We start from the raw sequence: 14,010 nt of genomic DNA, 5'->3' as shown, positions 1-14,010 counted from the left end.
CTCTCAGCCCTTTTATATTCTTAGAGTGGGTGAGAAGGTTCTAGAGTCTGGAACTGGTTCCAGACAATTTGTTTTGTAAATTCTGCCTACAGTACGTGTCTTACATTGTCTTTGAAATGCTCTCTCTTGGACCTTCAGTTGAGACTAAGTCAAGAACTTCCTTTTAAACATTCCATTATATAAGTATCCAGTGTTCAGCAGTACTGCACTCGTGTGGCTCTGATCATTAAGCCTGGTCTCCCAATAATGGGGGACATCAAATTCTGTCATCACAGACCAGTTATCTTCTGCTGAGGATCCTTTCTGCCCATAGCTCTTGTTGGGACCTCAGATCCCAGGATGCACGTTCATGATTTCCCTGGAGATCCCCACAATGAGAACCTCTTCCTCATAGCTCTCTTACTTGGGGAAGGTATATTTCTAGCCTGAAGAGTTACTTGCAATTTTGAAGACCTACTCCTCACTTAGAGACCCAGGGTCCTAACTAATACACGACTGAGCAAACGTCCTTCAGTTTCATGAGCAGCTATTTTAAGGACAGGTTCCTTCATCCTGCCATTGTCACCTTTGAAACCTATAAGAGGTGGATGGGGTGGGCAGGGGAGGTTTGTTGTGTGTGCCAGACACTGCTAGTGCTTTGTTTTTTCTTAAGATTAAAAAAAAAAATTATTTATTTATTTGGTTCTGCCAGATCTTAGTTGTGGCATGCAAGCTCTTAGTTGTGGCATGTGGGATCTAGTTCCTCAGCCAGGGATTGAACCTTGGCCTTTTGCATTGAGAGTGCAGTGTCTTAGCCACTGAACTGCTAGACAAGTTCTTGTGCTTTACTTCGGCTATCTCTTGTAGTCCTCACTCAGTACTTAGGACCTCTAGGACGTCCATGTTATAGGTGGGGGAAATCAAGATTTAGAAGTTAAGTAACTTGTCCAAAGTCATATAAACCATATGTGCTGGACATGGAATCAAAAGAACAGTTCCATCTAATAACAAAATTGGTGCTCCACCTCAACCCTGGCTAAATATTGGAGTCACCAGAGAACTTTAAGAATATCAAGTTGTTTTTTTTAATCTCCTCCTTAGGAAAGTTAAATTAGAACATCTGGAAATGGAATTTGGGCATCAGTATGTGATTAAAATCTCTCTAAATGATTCAGATCACTGCTGGATGCACCCACTAGACTGTGGCTTTGTGTTAAATATCGTGCGATTTACCCTGCTATTATATCAATAGCTTCGTTTATAGTTTTCCCCTTTATCTTTTCTTTCTCCTTCCAAAGTCAGAGCGCGCGTGGCTGCCTGTTTATATCAGACCTGGAATTCCTAATCAGATGCCAAGAGCTGCATTCATGGCCATGTTTATTCTGGAAGTGGATCAGTTCATCCTGACCTCATTGACTACATCGGTTCTGGACTGTGAAGAGGATGAGACCCCCAAACCCTTGCTGGTGTTCAACATTACTAAAGCCCCGCTCCAGGGCTATGTGACTCACCTGTGGGATCACACCAGACCAGTGTCCTCCTTCACCTGGAAGGATCTAAGAGATATGCAGATTGCCTATCAGCCTCCAAACAGCAGCCATTCTGAGAGGAGACTTTATGAGGTGAGAGGGAAGAGAGACAGAGCTGCTAGACTCTTTGGTAATCAGAGAGTCACTGAAAAAGCCACTTCTCTTTAGCCTGCAGGTTACCTTGTATGGTCATTGCCTCAGAAGAGAATCAGTCACTGCAAATCAGGTTGCAAACCAGGCAGGTTATGCAAATGAACAAACCCATCTGGAGGGAGACTGGGGGGAAGTGAGGAAGGAGCTGGCAATTTAGGGAGCAGAGGTAACTCAGCTCCAGCTGACTGCTGCACGTGAGAATATGGATGTACCCAGTGTTGCTGTAACTTTCCTTTTTCAAGAAAAGTGGAAAACTCTACTTTTTTTTGGGTAAAAATATTTAGAGTTTCATAATACAAGTGAATGTTTATGCAAAACTGAAACAGACTTACAGACCTAGAAAACAAATGTGTAGTTACTAAAGGGAATAGGGGAGGGGGAGGGACAAAGTAGGGATATGGGATTAATAGATAAAAACTACTATGTTAAGCAACAAAGATATACTGGATAGTATAGGGAATTGTAGCCCTTTTCTTGTAATAATTTTTAATGAAGTATCACCTGCAAAAATACTGAATCACCATGCTATACCTGAAACTAATATAACATTGTTAATCAACTATACTTCAGTTAAAATGTTTCAACTTTTAAACATAGAAGACATTGTAAATTTAAAACATAAAATACCAGCTGCAAAACATTTCTGAGGCCACATTTGGCCCCAGGTTCACCAGGTTGAGACTCTGGTGCCTCCAACAGCCTTCTTGCATTACATAGACCATTGAAGTTAGAGATGGTCTAACTTCTATTTGTTTATAATTCTTTCAATAATAAATTATTTTATATTATTTTCCATCAAGGTTTTCTACTGGAATCCTTAAGTTTAAGTAATAATGCTTACTTAGGGTAGGAGATTCCATATTCTCATTAAAATGACTCATTTCACTATCACTTTCCATCAGGAAAGTCCTCTTTCTATCTAATCTTAATCATTTCTGCTATTTCTGCCTCTTTCCTCTTGTTTTGTATTCAATGAGAGTAGAGAACAGCTGGTTACAGACTTGTGCATAATAACCCTTCACAAACTTGTAGACCTACCAGCAAGTTGATTAAAAAATGATGGAAAATTTAAATAAGCAGGTTAACACAGACTTGAGTTCAGGTCTATTAAGGAAAATACGTGTCCCTGGGGTTACCAAATTGCCCTCTATCTAGTTTAGGCACTTTTAGCCTTTAGTCTCAAGGGCGGACTGTAAATGCCATGCTTTGTCCTTTACTTGTATTTCCTTCACTTCATGATAGTAAGTGGCAACTGGTTTTTTCTTTCCTGTCTTCACTTCTCATTTCTTCCATAGCATGAGGTAATTTCTCTTTAGATGTCCGGTTTTATCTCACGTTCACAAATAAAGCATTGCGACTCTGTCTGCTTTGCATGTGTTATGTATGGCATTGTACAATGTAATACTAAAGAAGAACCTGTCCAAATGTGTCCTTTTTTGGTTTGTTTTGTTAGAAGGTGACTTTCAACTTTCTCAGTGGAGATTTTGCACTGTTCAGTTATTTTGGCCGGAAGCCACCTGGGGTGGGATTTCTGAGAGCAGAGCCGTGGCCAGTGCACTTTAAGCTAGCTGATCCTTCCCTTGGCTGTTATACCTGGTAGTCTGTTCTTGTAGGCATGAAAATTCAACTTCACTCTAGTAGGTACTACATTTATCTTAGAGGAAAGTTCCTTAGTGATAGGGCTCAACCTAATATATATTTATATTAGACCGCCAAAATGATATCCCCCACATCAGTATAGTTTCATTTTCAATGTGTTTATTTGTCACTCTGGAATCTCTTTCTTTTTTTATGTAGTATTTGCTGATATGGTATTATCTGATTGTTTCTTTTATCCTCTCAAATGGACCACACATTCTTCAAAAGTAGGTAGCCTGCCTTCCTTTACAGTGTTATACCTCATCCTTCTCTGTCAGCACCTGATGTAATACACACATAGCATGTAATAAAGCTCAAAATGTATAAGCCTGTTTATTAGCTATGGAATTCAAGGGAGCAAATAAATATAGATATTTAATAATATATCTAGTGGGATAGCTGCCTGTAGATCAGGATCTCTGCCAACATTGTTGGCATTTTGAATTGGCTAATTCTTTGTTGTAAGGACTGACCTGGTCATGGTGGTATGTTATTAATAGTAGCCTCCTTGGCTTCTATCCATTAGATGCCTGTAGCACCTCCATGGGCATACCTATTTGTGAGACCGAAAATGTTTTCAGATATTCCCAAATGTCCCCTGGGGGTGAAATCACAGTCGAGAACCACTGCTCTAGATCCTACACCTTTGCGAGAAGCTGAAGTGGTCTGATGCTGGACTCATGTAGTCTCCTGAACAAATGCAGGGACACATTGCTAGCACACTTGCTTATTTCAGGTTAAGAACTTCATTCATAGAGAAGAAAATTTGAAAACACTGATAAATTAAGGAATGAGACATAGAGATGGAAAAAGTGAGATTACATTGTCAAAAATGAGGTCAGGCAAGAGCAGAAACCTGAATTAGTTTTGCCTCCATCTGCGGTATATATCCCAGAATTAATGGTATTTTATATTATAAATTGTCAATATGTAGTTCATATTCAACTCTTTGTTTACAGGTGGAGTTGGAGGTCTATGACTTCTTCTTTGAGAAGAGTGCACCTATTACCGTCCATATCTCCATCAGACCAGCAGATACAAATGCCCCACGAGTGTCCTGGAACACAGGTGAAGTGCAATATAGGAGTCAAACGAAATAGGGAAGGGAAGAAAGTACACTGGTCAGTGAAAAAAGGTAGCTTTATTCCCATTTTACACACAAAGCAACCGAAACCAGACAGGCTATGGGTATCTAGTTGGTTTTTTGGTTTTGTTTTTCCTACTGTCAGGGTGAGAAATTTAAATTGAGGATTCTCGTGTCCTGAAACTAAGTTCTTTCCTCTGCAGGAAATAAGCCAAAAGGTCTCTTTCAGCTGATTGAGACAAAAAAGTGACTGTTGGTGATACTGAGCATAGTTGGACTGAGAGAGAAAAGGTCTCCAACTCAAACTTGTTCAAAGGAATCAAAGAAAGACACAGACTATAATCCATTATCTTATTTTTAAGTTGTGTTGCATGGACATGAAAATACATAATTAAGAGTTTAAACTGCTTTGTCTTCTTATTTTTAATATATAACTGACTTATAATCTTACATTAGTTATATGTATACAATATAGTGATTCAATATTTTTATATATTATACTCCATTTAAAGTTATAAAATAGTGGCTATATTCTCAGTATTGTACAATATATCCTTGTGGCTTATTTATTTTATATTTAGTAGTTTGTACTTCTTAATTCCTTCTCCCTATATTGCACTTCCCCCCTTCCTTTTTCCCACTGGTAACCACTAGTTTTCTGTATCTGTGAGCCTGTTTCTGTTTTCTCATATTCATTTGTTTTATTTTTCAGACTCCACACATAAGTGATAAAATAGAGTGTTTGTCTCTCTCTGATTTATTTCACTAAGCCCAATATGCTCTATGTGCATCCACATTGCTGCAAATGGCAAAATTTCATTCTTTATTATGGCTGAGTAATAGTCCGTCGTATAAATAAGCCATAAATCTTCTTTATCCTTCCATCTGTTAACGGACACTTGGGTTGTTTTCATATGGTGGCTATGGTAAATAATACTGCTATGGACATTGGAGTGCATGTATCTTTTCAAATTAGTGTTTTTGTTTTATTCCGGTGTACTCAGCAGTGTAATTGCTGGGTCATATGGCAGTTTTATTTCTATTTTTTGAGAAACCTCTCTACTATTTTCCACAGTGGCTAATCAATTTTGTTTTTGTTGTTCAGTTGCTCAGTTGTGTCTGTCTCTTTGTGACCCCATGGACTGCAGTACGCCAGGCTTCTCTGTCCTTCACTATCTCCTGGAGTGTGCTCAAACTCATGTCCATTGATTTGATGCTGCCATCCAACCATCTCATCCTCTGTTGCCCTCTTCTCCTGTCCTTAATCTTTCCCAGCATTAGGGTCAGTGTATGAGGTTCCCTTTTCTCTATATCCTTGCCAACATTTGTTATTTGTGTTTTTTTGATGACAGTCATTCTGAGAGCTGTGAAGTAATATCTCACTGTGCTCTTTCTTGATTTGCATTTTTCTGATGGCTAGTGATGTTGAGCATCTTTTCGTGTGCCTGTTTGCCATCTATGTATCTTCTTTGGGAAAATGTCTATTCAAATCTTCTGACCATTTTTAAATTGGATTATTATTATTTGCTGTTGAGTTGTGTGAGTTGTTTATATGTTGTATATTCACTAAGTTGTCTTTTCATTTTGTTTATGGTGTCTTTTACTGTGCAAGTTTCTTTTACTATATATTTACCTTTACTAGTGGATTTTTCTTTTGCTATAGATTCTTATTTCTTGTTGGGGCCCATTCGTTTCTTTTCCACTTAGAGAAGAGCCTTTAACATTTCTTTAAGAATTGGTGTAATGTTGACATACTCTTTCAGTTTTTGCTTATAAGTTCTTTATCTCTCCTTTAATTCTGAATAATAATCTTGCTGGATAGAATATCCTAGGTTGTAGTTTTTTCCCGTTTAGCACTTTAAATATATCATGCTATTCCCTTTTGACCTGCAAAGTTTCTGCAGAAAAATCCACTAATAGCCTTGGGGGAGGAGGGTTCCCTTGTATGTGATTCTTTGTTTTTCTCCTTCTGCCTTTAGAATTCTCTCTTTAACTTTTGCCATTTTAATTATGATACGTTTTAGTGTGGTTCTCTTTGGTTTCATCTTGTTTTGGACCCTCTACGCTTTCTGTACCCAGAAATCTGTTTCCTTATTCAGGTTCAGGAAGTTTTCAGCCATAATTTCATCAAATATCCTTTGACCTCTTTTGTTCACTCTTCTCCTCTTAGGACCTCTGTAATGTAAATGTTATTATGCTTGATATTGTTCCAGAGGTCCCTTAAACTGTTTTCAGTTTTTAAAATTTGTTTCTCTTTTTGTTGTTCTGACTGGATATTTTCCATTATTCTATCTTCCAGAGCACTATATGTTCTCTGCGTCACTTAGTCTGTTAATTATTCCTAGTGTTTTTTTCATTTTAGTTATTGTATACTTCAGTTTTGACTTTTTCAAATTCTCTAGTTCATCTATTCTTTCCCCTCAGTTAGCATTCTTATTACTAATCTTTAACTTCTTTGTCTGGTAATTCATTCATCTCTGTTTCACTGTATGGTTTTACAGGTTTCTTTTTTTTAATTTCTTTCATTTGAAATAAAATCCTCCATCTTCCTGCTTTGGTTAACTTTTTCTGTCTCTATAAAACGAGGTAAAAGTTACCCGTCATGGTCTTAAATGTATGTCCTTGTGTGGGAACATCCCTGTACAGTCTGAGCATGTTCCCCATGGATTTCAGGGGAGTGCTGGATCTGACATGAACACAACTCACGTCTTTCCTCAGAGTATAGTGGCCTCTATTGACTTGGTAGGTGTTGGGGCAGGAGACGGAGGAGCTAGAGCCAGAGCCAGGAGTGAACCAGGGCTTCTCTACTCAATTGCCAACACCACCACCCTACTGGGGCAGGGCCATGCCCCAAGGTACTGGAGCAATAGCCGTGAGGGTTGGGCCCAAGCCAGCTCCATCCCCCGCAACTGGGTGCTCTCCTCAGCTCTGGCAGCCTCATTCTAGTGGGGAACTGTGCCTCTGAGCAAGTGGGGCTGGGAAGGGCACTCAGCATGGGCCAGGACCTGCATTGAGGCAGTTGTGAGAAGCCAGCCAGTGTCCTGAGCAATTTCAGTCTGCTTTCTCTATCTTGAATTGGGAGTAAACAAGAATGTGTGTGTGCTTCATGAGTAGAGTTTAGATCTCTTACAGCCCTGTTGTTAGTCCTACTGATTTTCAAACCACCCAATGGTCTTCCCACCATTTGACCCCAGGGCTGGTGCACCCAGTGTGTGGTTCAAGCCACTCACTCTGCAGGGGTATCTTCATCCTTGTAACGCCCCTCCTGTCCTGTGGCCCCTCCTAGGGGAGCAGGCCCCTACGTGATTGCTACTATTCCCTTCCTGCACAACTTTGTTTTAGCCTTGGTTGCATAAGGGTCTTTCTGTCAGTCTTCAGTCCCTTTCCAGTGAGAATTGCTCCATGTATAGATATATTTTTGATGTGTTCATAAGGTAGGAGGGAGAGGAGAGGTAAATTCTGCATCCTCCTACTCTGCCATGTCAATTTCCTCTTGCTTTACTTCTTTTAAAAGAAGGCTTTGTACTGTTTCTCATTTCTAAGAAGACTTACAATGCAGTGTATATATTTAGATCAGATGTAAATGTGAAATGTAAGTGAAGATTTTTTCCTTCCCCACCATTACCATCAATGGCATTCAAAATATACTTATAAGCAGTGTTGGTAGGTTCATTTAACACAGAAAATATCTCTGTCTGATTTAAATCCTCAGGTGGCAGCTTATATGGATTATCTTTTGTGCACATGTGTGTATGTGTGTGCTTGCACATGGGTAACACACCATTGTGTGTGTTTATATATGTGAGTTTCAGTAGGGACGAACAATGTCAGTTGGGCATCCTTGATTTACAATCTGGTTTTTTGTCCTGCTCTACCTCTATTTGAGGGATAATGAGAGAAAAGAAGGAATTAGTGATCTAAAGTTTGATGCTTTCGAATTGTGGTGTTGGAGAAGACTCTTGAGAGTCCCTTAGACTGCAAGGAGATCAAACCAGTCAATCTTAAAGGAAATCAACCCTGACTATTCATTGGAAGGACCGATGCTGAAACTCCAATACTTTGGCCACCTGATGTGAAGAACTGGAAAAGACCCTAATGGGGGGAAAGATTGAGGGGAGGAGGGGAAGGGGGTGAGGGAGGATGAGATGGTTGGATGACGTCACTGACTCAATACTCAATAAATATGAGTTTGAGCAGACTCCAGGAGATAATGAAGGACAAGGAAACTTGGTGTGCTATAGTTCATGGGTTGCAAAGAGCTGGACATGACTTAGCAACTGAATAACAGCAAAGTTTAGTATACAGCATAGAGACTTAATGGTCTGCATGTGTAAGTGTGATCTGTGAAACCTAGGCTTATTAAGAGGTCTGGATCTGGTTTTCACTACTTTGGACATCTGAATTATTTTTAAAATAAAATTTTATTTATTATGAACTTAATATAAGATCATTGAAAACTTGGAAAGCAAATAAATAGAGTTAATAATAATGAATAACTGAATGAAATAATAATAGTTGAATAACATTATTCACTACTCTACCACAAAACATAATCACCATTAATATCTTGCTACAGAAATTTCTAGTGTTCTTGCTTGCTCCTCTGTGCATCCCATGATGCCTTGTTCTGAGCTGTACTGTGCACTCTTGACTTCAAAATCCTTATTACCAGCCACAGAGATTCTTTACATGTGCTTGTCCTCCCTTCATCCCTCCTTCCCTGCCTTCTTTCCTTCTACTCTCTTCTCCCCCACTTCTCTCTCTTTCCTTTCCCCGTCTCTCTCTTTTTGTTTCTTTCAGTATTCCTTTATGTCTTAACTCAGGTTCCCTAGCAAAGAGCCCCTGAGGCAGACTAACCCTGTACTGAAATCTGGAGTAAGGGGAAGGGAAGTTGGGAGTTTGAAGGGTAGCAAATAGAAGGGTGGTTTGACTGAGCTGGTCATAGCTTTACAAGAAAATAAAGCTTATTGCTCAATAGTGCTGATGTCTGCAGGAGGAGATGGAAACATCCTGTGTGGGAAGAGTCAGGGGTGCGGCTGGGAAGGGGTGAGCAACCCCATGTCGGCATCTTCCATCTCATCTCACCTCAGTCAGTTTGCCTCACTGGGGTTAACTTCCCACATGCCCGGGGTTGTGTCACTTGGCTCTTCTTAGCAGTCACTGTGCAAATTCCTTGAGTCCCATGGTGTGAGACCTGGCCATGGTCACAGGGAAGGTCATGCCAAAACTTGGTCTGGTGGGCAGTTGAGGGCAGCGACATCAGAAGATGAAGCAATGATGGCGGCCGGGGCTGTACTGTGTGGGGATTGTGGGAAATTTGTTGGAGCTGCCAGGCTAGAAAGCAGGCAGTTGGTCAACATCGGGGGCAGGGGAAGCCAGGCAGATTTGAGGGGAAGCATTAATGCATTCGCTGTGTCTACCAGTACACCGTCTTTAAATTTCATCCACTTGTTTCTTTTTTTTTTCAATTGGAGGAAAATTACTTTCCAAGGTTGTGGTGGTTTCTGCAGTACAACAATGTGAATCAGCCTTAAGTATATATATAGTAATATATAATATATGGTATATATAGTCTATATACAGTATACATATATACCCTCCCTCTTAATCCCTCCCATCCCACCCTCCACATCCCACCCACCTAGGTTATGACAGAGCACCAGCTCCTTGTGTTACACAGAAACTTCCCACTAGCTATTTATTTTACACATAGTAATGTATGTACTTCAGTGCACTCTCTCAATTCATCCCACCCTCTCCGTCCCCTGCTGTGTCCACAAGTTCATTCTCTACATCTGTGTCTCTATTCCTGCCCTGCAAATTGGTTCATCAGTACCATTTTTTAGTAGGTTTGTATATGTGTGTTAGTATATGATATTTGTTTTTCTCTTTCTGACTTACTTCACTCTGTATAACAGGCTCTAGGTTCATCTACCTCAGTTCAACTGACTCAAATCCATTCCTTTTTATGGCTGAGTAATATTCCATTGAATATATGTACCACAACTTCTTTATCCATTTACTGGTTGATGGACATTTTGGTTGCTTCCATGTCCTAGCTATTGTAAATAGTGCTGCAGTGAACATTAAGGAAAACGGTTATAGCCACTGTGGAGAACAGAATGGAGATTCCTTAAAAAACTAGGAGTAAAACTACCATATGACCCAACAATCCCACTACTGGGCTTATACCATGAGAAATCCATAATTCATAAAGACACTTGTTTTCTTTGAAAGGCTTTGCCCCCTTTCAAAATTCTCTTCAGTCTGTTGACCCAGCAACTCTACTGGGTGATGGGAATGGTTGATGGTACTACAGTTCCCTATCTCTAACCACAGTATTCAGTCTGGATTCTGTCTTCTTGGCTCTGAGCAGCACTTCCGTTTCTCCCCAGATTCCCTTCAGCATGCTGAGTCCAAGGATAAGCTTTTATTGTTAAATTCCTTTAGTTGCAAAAGTCCCTTCCTTATTAGTATCTAGACTAAAACACAACTCTCATTACAAAGTGTCAGACTCTTCCTGTCTAACACCATTAAATGCTCCCCTAGCACAGTAGCTCTGTATTTGTACATTTAATGAATATTTAACCACTTTAATACTCTATCCTGTGGGCTACTTATGCTCTTAGAATTTATGTGTGAAAGCGCTTCTGACTCTTGCCCACTTAAAATATGTGAACACAGCCTTTGAAATATTCCTTGTGTACATTTTTGGACTAGAGACCCCTGTGAACATAACATCTGTTATTTCTTTCTAGTGTTTATTTTTGGCACCATTGTGCCTCTAAAGAATAGATCATAAGGAACCAGTCATCAGGTTGGAGTTAATAGTACTAAAAGTAAAAAAGTTACTTAAAAGCTAAATTACAGTTTCTTGAGAAGTTTTTGAAGATACAATTTTTATCTAGTTTTGTGAGTGAAAATTTATTACTCTTGTCTGAAAGTAGCCATCTGGCATGCTGTAGAACTTTTCAGGACATTTTGTTTGTTTGTTTGTTTTCTCTTGTAGGTCTGAATCTCCTGGAGGGACAGTCTAGGGCCATCACGTGGGAACAGTTTCAGATTGTGGACAATGATGACATTCATGCTGTGCAGGTAGTCACCGTGGATGGCTTACAGCGCGGACGGCTTACTCTGAGAGGTGAAGGAACAAACTTTGTCACTTAGAATCAAACCCAACAATTATTTTCTCCAAAAGCAAACCATATTTAACAGGGTATATGTGTTATTTCTTGGGCTCCATTTCTCAGTGAATTATCATATTCCCTCAGTCCAGAGATCTTGAAACCATTGACTTTTGTAGTAGATGCTCAAATCAATGGATGAACATTTATGAATGATATTTTATATTTGAGCCATAATTTAAATCTCAGATTTGCTTTTTGAACCCACGTAGGGCTCCTTCTAAATTTACTCTTTAACTGATTATTTTAACCTGGTTTAAAGACAAAATATTTCCTTTTCATTTCTCTGGTTCAGAGAAATGTGATGAAAAACAGAAAAACATGTTGTTAATACTTTAGTAATAATTATGCTCATGTTATTAGTAGCAGCTACCATAGTTTAAAAGAAATGGGTTTATAATTATAAGGGTGGTAGTTAACAAAGTAATGGCCCTAATAAAAATATCCATAGTTAATAATAATATAGTCTTTTCCTTGTAATGAGTTCGGAGGAATTAATTCCATTATCGTCTTAGTTTACCTATTTGTAAAGCAGAAAGAGAACTCTTGTTTATCATTATGTGTGATTAGGAATTCTGAAACAAATAAAAATAAAAATGATAAATTCTCTTGCCTAATCCTAGGACAATGGGAGCTTAGCTCAAGGCTGGTTGTATAAATTCAGATGAGTGTTCAGTTGCATGTAAGAAAAATCCAACTACAGCAACTTAAACTTTCAAGAGTTACTTTCTCTTTGTGACAAGTTACATAGAGGTGGATATTCTGTATTTATGATGCCAGCAGCTATATTCTGCCCTGTCAGTGGTCACAGAATGGTACCTACACATCTAAGCTTCTAATGAGCATTAGGGGAAGGAAGAAAGAAAAGGAACAATAAAAAAAAAGCTATGCCATCTAAGTTTGCTTTGTTTAACAACTTTTCCCAGGAGCCTGAAGAAATGAAGTCTAATTACATGTCTTACCTAGTTGCATACTATCCCCCTAGGTGCAACAGAGTCTGGGAACCTGAGTATTTTTAAATGGTTGTATTGCCATTCCAAATAAGACTAGGATTCTGGTACTGAGAAAGAGGAGAAAGTGGCGGATGGGCAAGTAACCCACAGTGTTCACTATACTCATGTTTAATCTATAAAACCATCTGGAGTGGGAAAAGCTATGGGCCATCTGCAGAAAGAATTGAAATATTAGTAGTTTGTGCAGAGTGAAGCAATGTTTATCACTACTATAGAAATGAAGCGGAGAGTCATACCCCATAATGATATTCCAGCTCAGAGGCGGCAGAAAATAGTACAAACATTTATTAAACATTTACTTTGTGCCCAGTTGTACAAAGCATTCTGCATACTTTATCTCACATTAACTTTATGAAGCAAGGTACTGTTATTTTTACTTTGCAAATGAGAACCTGAGACTAAGAGAAATTGACTCGTCTAAGGTCTAGAAAGTGGCTGAGCTGGTATGTGAACTCAAGCCATTTGCTACCACAGCTCAAGCTCTTGGTCGTTAAGCCAGTGCTTCGCAAACGTTAGCACGCATTAGGCTCCTGGAGGGCTTGATAAAACATGCATTGCTGAGTTCCAGTCGCAGAATTTCTGATTCGGTCGGTCTATGGTAGGGCCTGAGGACTTGCGTTTATAATGACTTCCCAAATGGTTCTGATGTTGCTAGTTCGAAGCCACTACTCTAAGAAGTGCTGTCGGCTGATAACAATGAATTGAAGAACAATGAATACTTATTGTAGATACGCTATGTTTGAGCGCTCTCATTCTTAAGAGGGAATATTAGGTAGGTATTATTATTGCTGTTTTATATATGGGTCTCAAATAAATTAAATACCTTGCCTAAGTCCACCCTGCTAATAAGTATTACAACTAGCTAGTATTCAAACTGGGTCTTTGGAGCCCCAGAGCCCACTAAACAATCTATGGTTTTTCCAGGTAAGGAAAGTATTGCCTGCCCTACTTTCCATTTCACACCCACTCCTGTAGTGCTGCTTTTACTAACCTGCTACCTCCGTATCTTTCTCATTCTGCCTCATCTCTGTTCTTTCTATCAGGGGGGAAGGGATTTCTCTTCACTGTGGCTGACCTTCAGGCTGGAGTCGTTCGATATCATCATGATGACAGTGACTCCACCAAAGACTTTGTGGTCTTCAGGATATTTGACAGCCAACACAGCATCCAGCATAAGTTTCCCATCAACATCTTGCCCAAAGATGACAGTCCGCCATTCCTCATAACAAATGTTGTGATTGAACTGGAGGAGGGGCAGACCATACTAATCCAGGGTTCCATGCTGAGAGCTTCAGACATGGACTCCAGTGATGACTACATCTTCTTTAATATCACAAAACCCCCACAAGCTGGAGAGATCATGAAGAAACCAGCGCCAGGGCTGATAGGTGAGTGCTGGGCAGTTAAGATCATTTGTGTTAGAATTTGTG

General features: G+C 39.5%; 1 protein-coding gene across 6 annotated transcripts in view; it reads left to right on the top strand.

The window, feature by feature from the left end:
* Positions 1-14,010, top strand: part of FREM1 (FRAS1 related extracellular matrix 1) — a 171,100-nt gene that overhangs the window by 40,907 nt on the left and 116,183 nt on the right. For all 6 annotated transcript variants that reach the window (XM_043487094.1, XM_043487093.1, XM_043487095.1 and 3 more), the window contains 4 exons: positions 1,278-1,601; positions 4,259-4,367; positions 11,393-11,524; positions 13,624-13,968. In XM_043487094.1, the coding sequence (XP_043343029.1) occupies positions 1,278-1,601; positions 4,259-4,367; positions 11,393-11,524; positions 13,624-13,968 (910 nt within the window). The remainder of the gene's footprint in view (positions 1-1,277; positions 1,602-4,258; positions 4,368-11,392; positions 11,525-13,623; positions 13,969-14,010) is intronic.

The sequence above is a fragment of the Cervus canadensis genome, chromosome 14 (assembly GCF_019320065.1).
Source record: "Cervus canadensis isolate Bull #8, Minnesota chromosome 14, ASM1932006v1, whole genome shotgun sequence".
Classification (NCBI taxonomy): Eukaryota; Metazoa; Chordata; class Mammalia; order Artiodactyla; family Cervidae; genus Cervus; species Cervus canadensis.
Note: the sequence above shows the minus strand (reverse complement) of the source record. Positions and strands in the feature narration are given on the sequence as shown.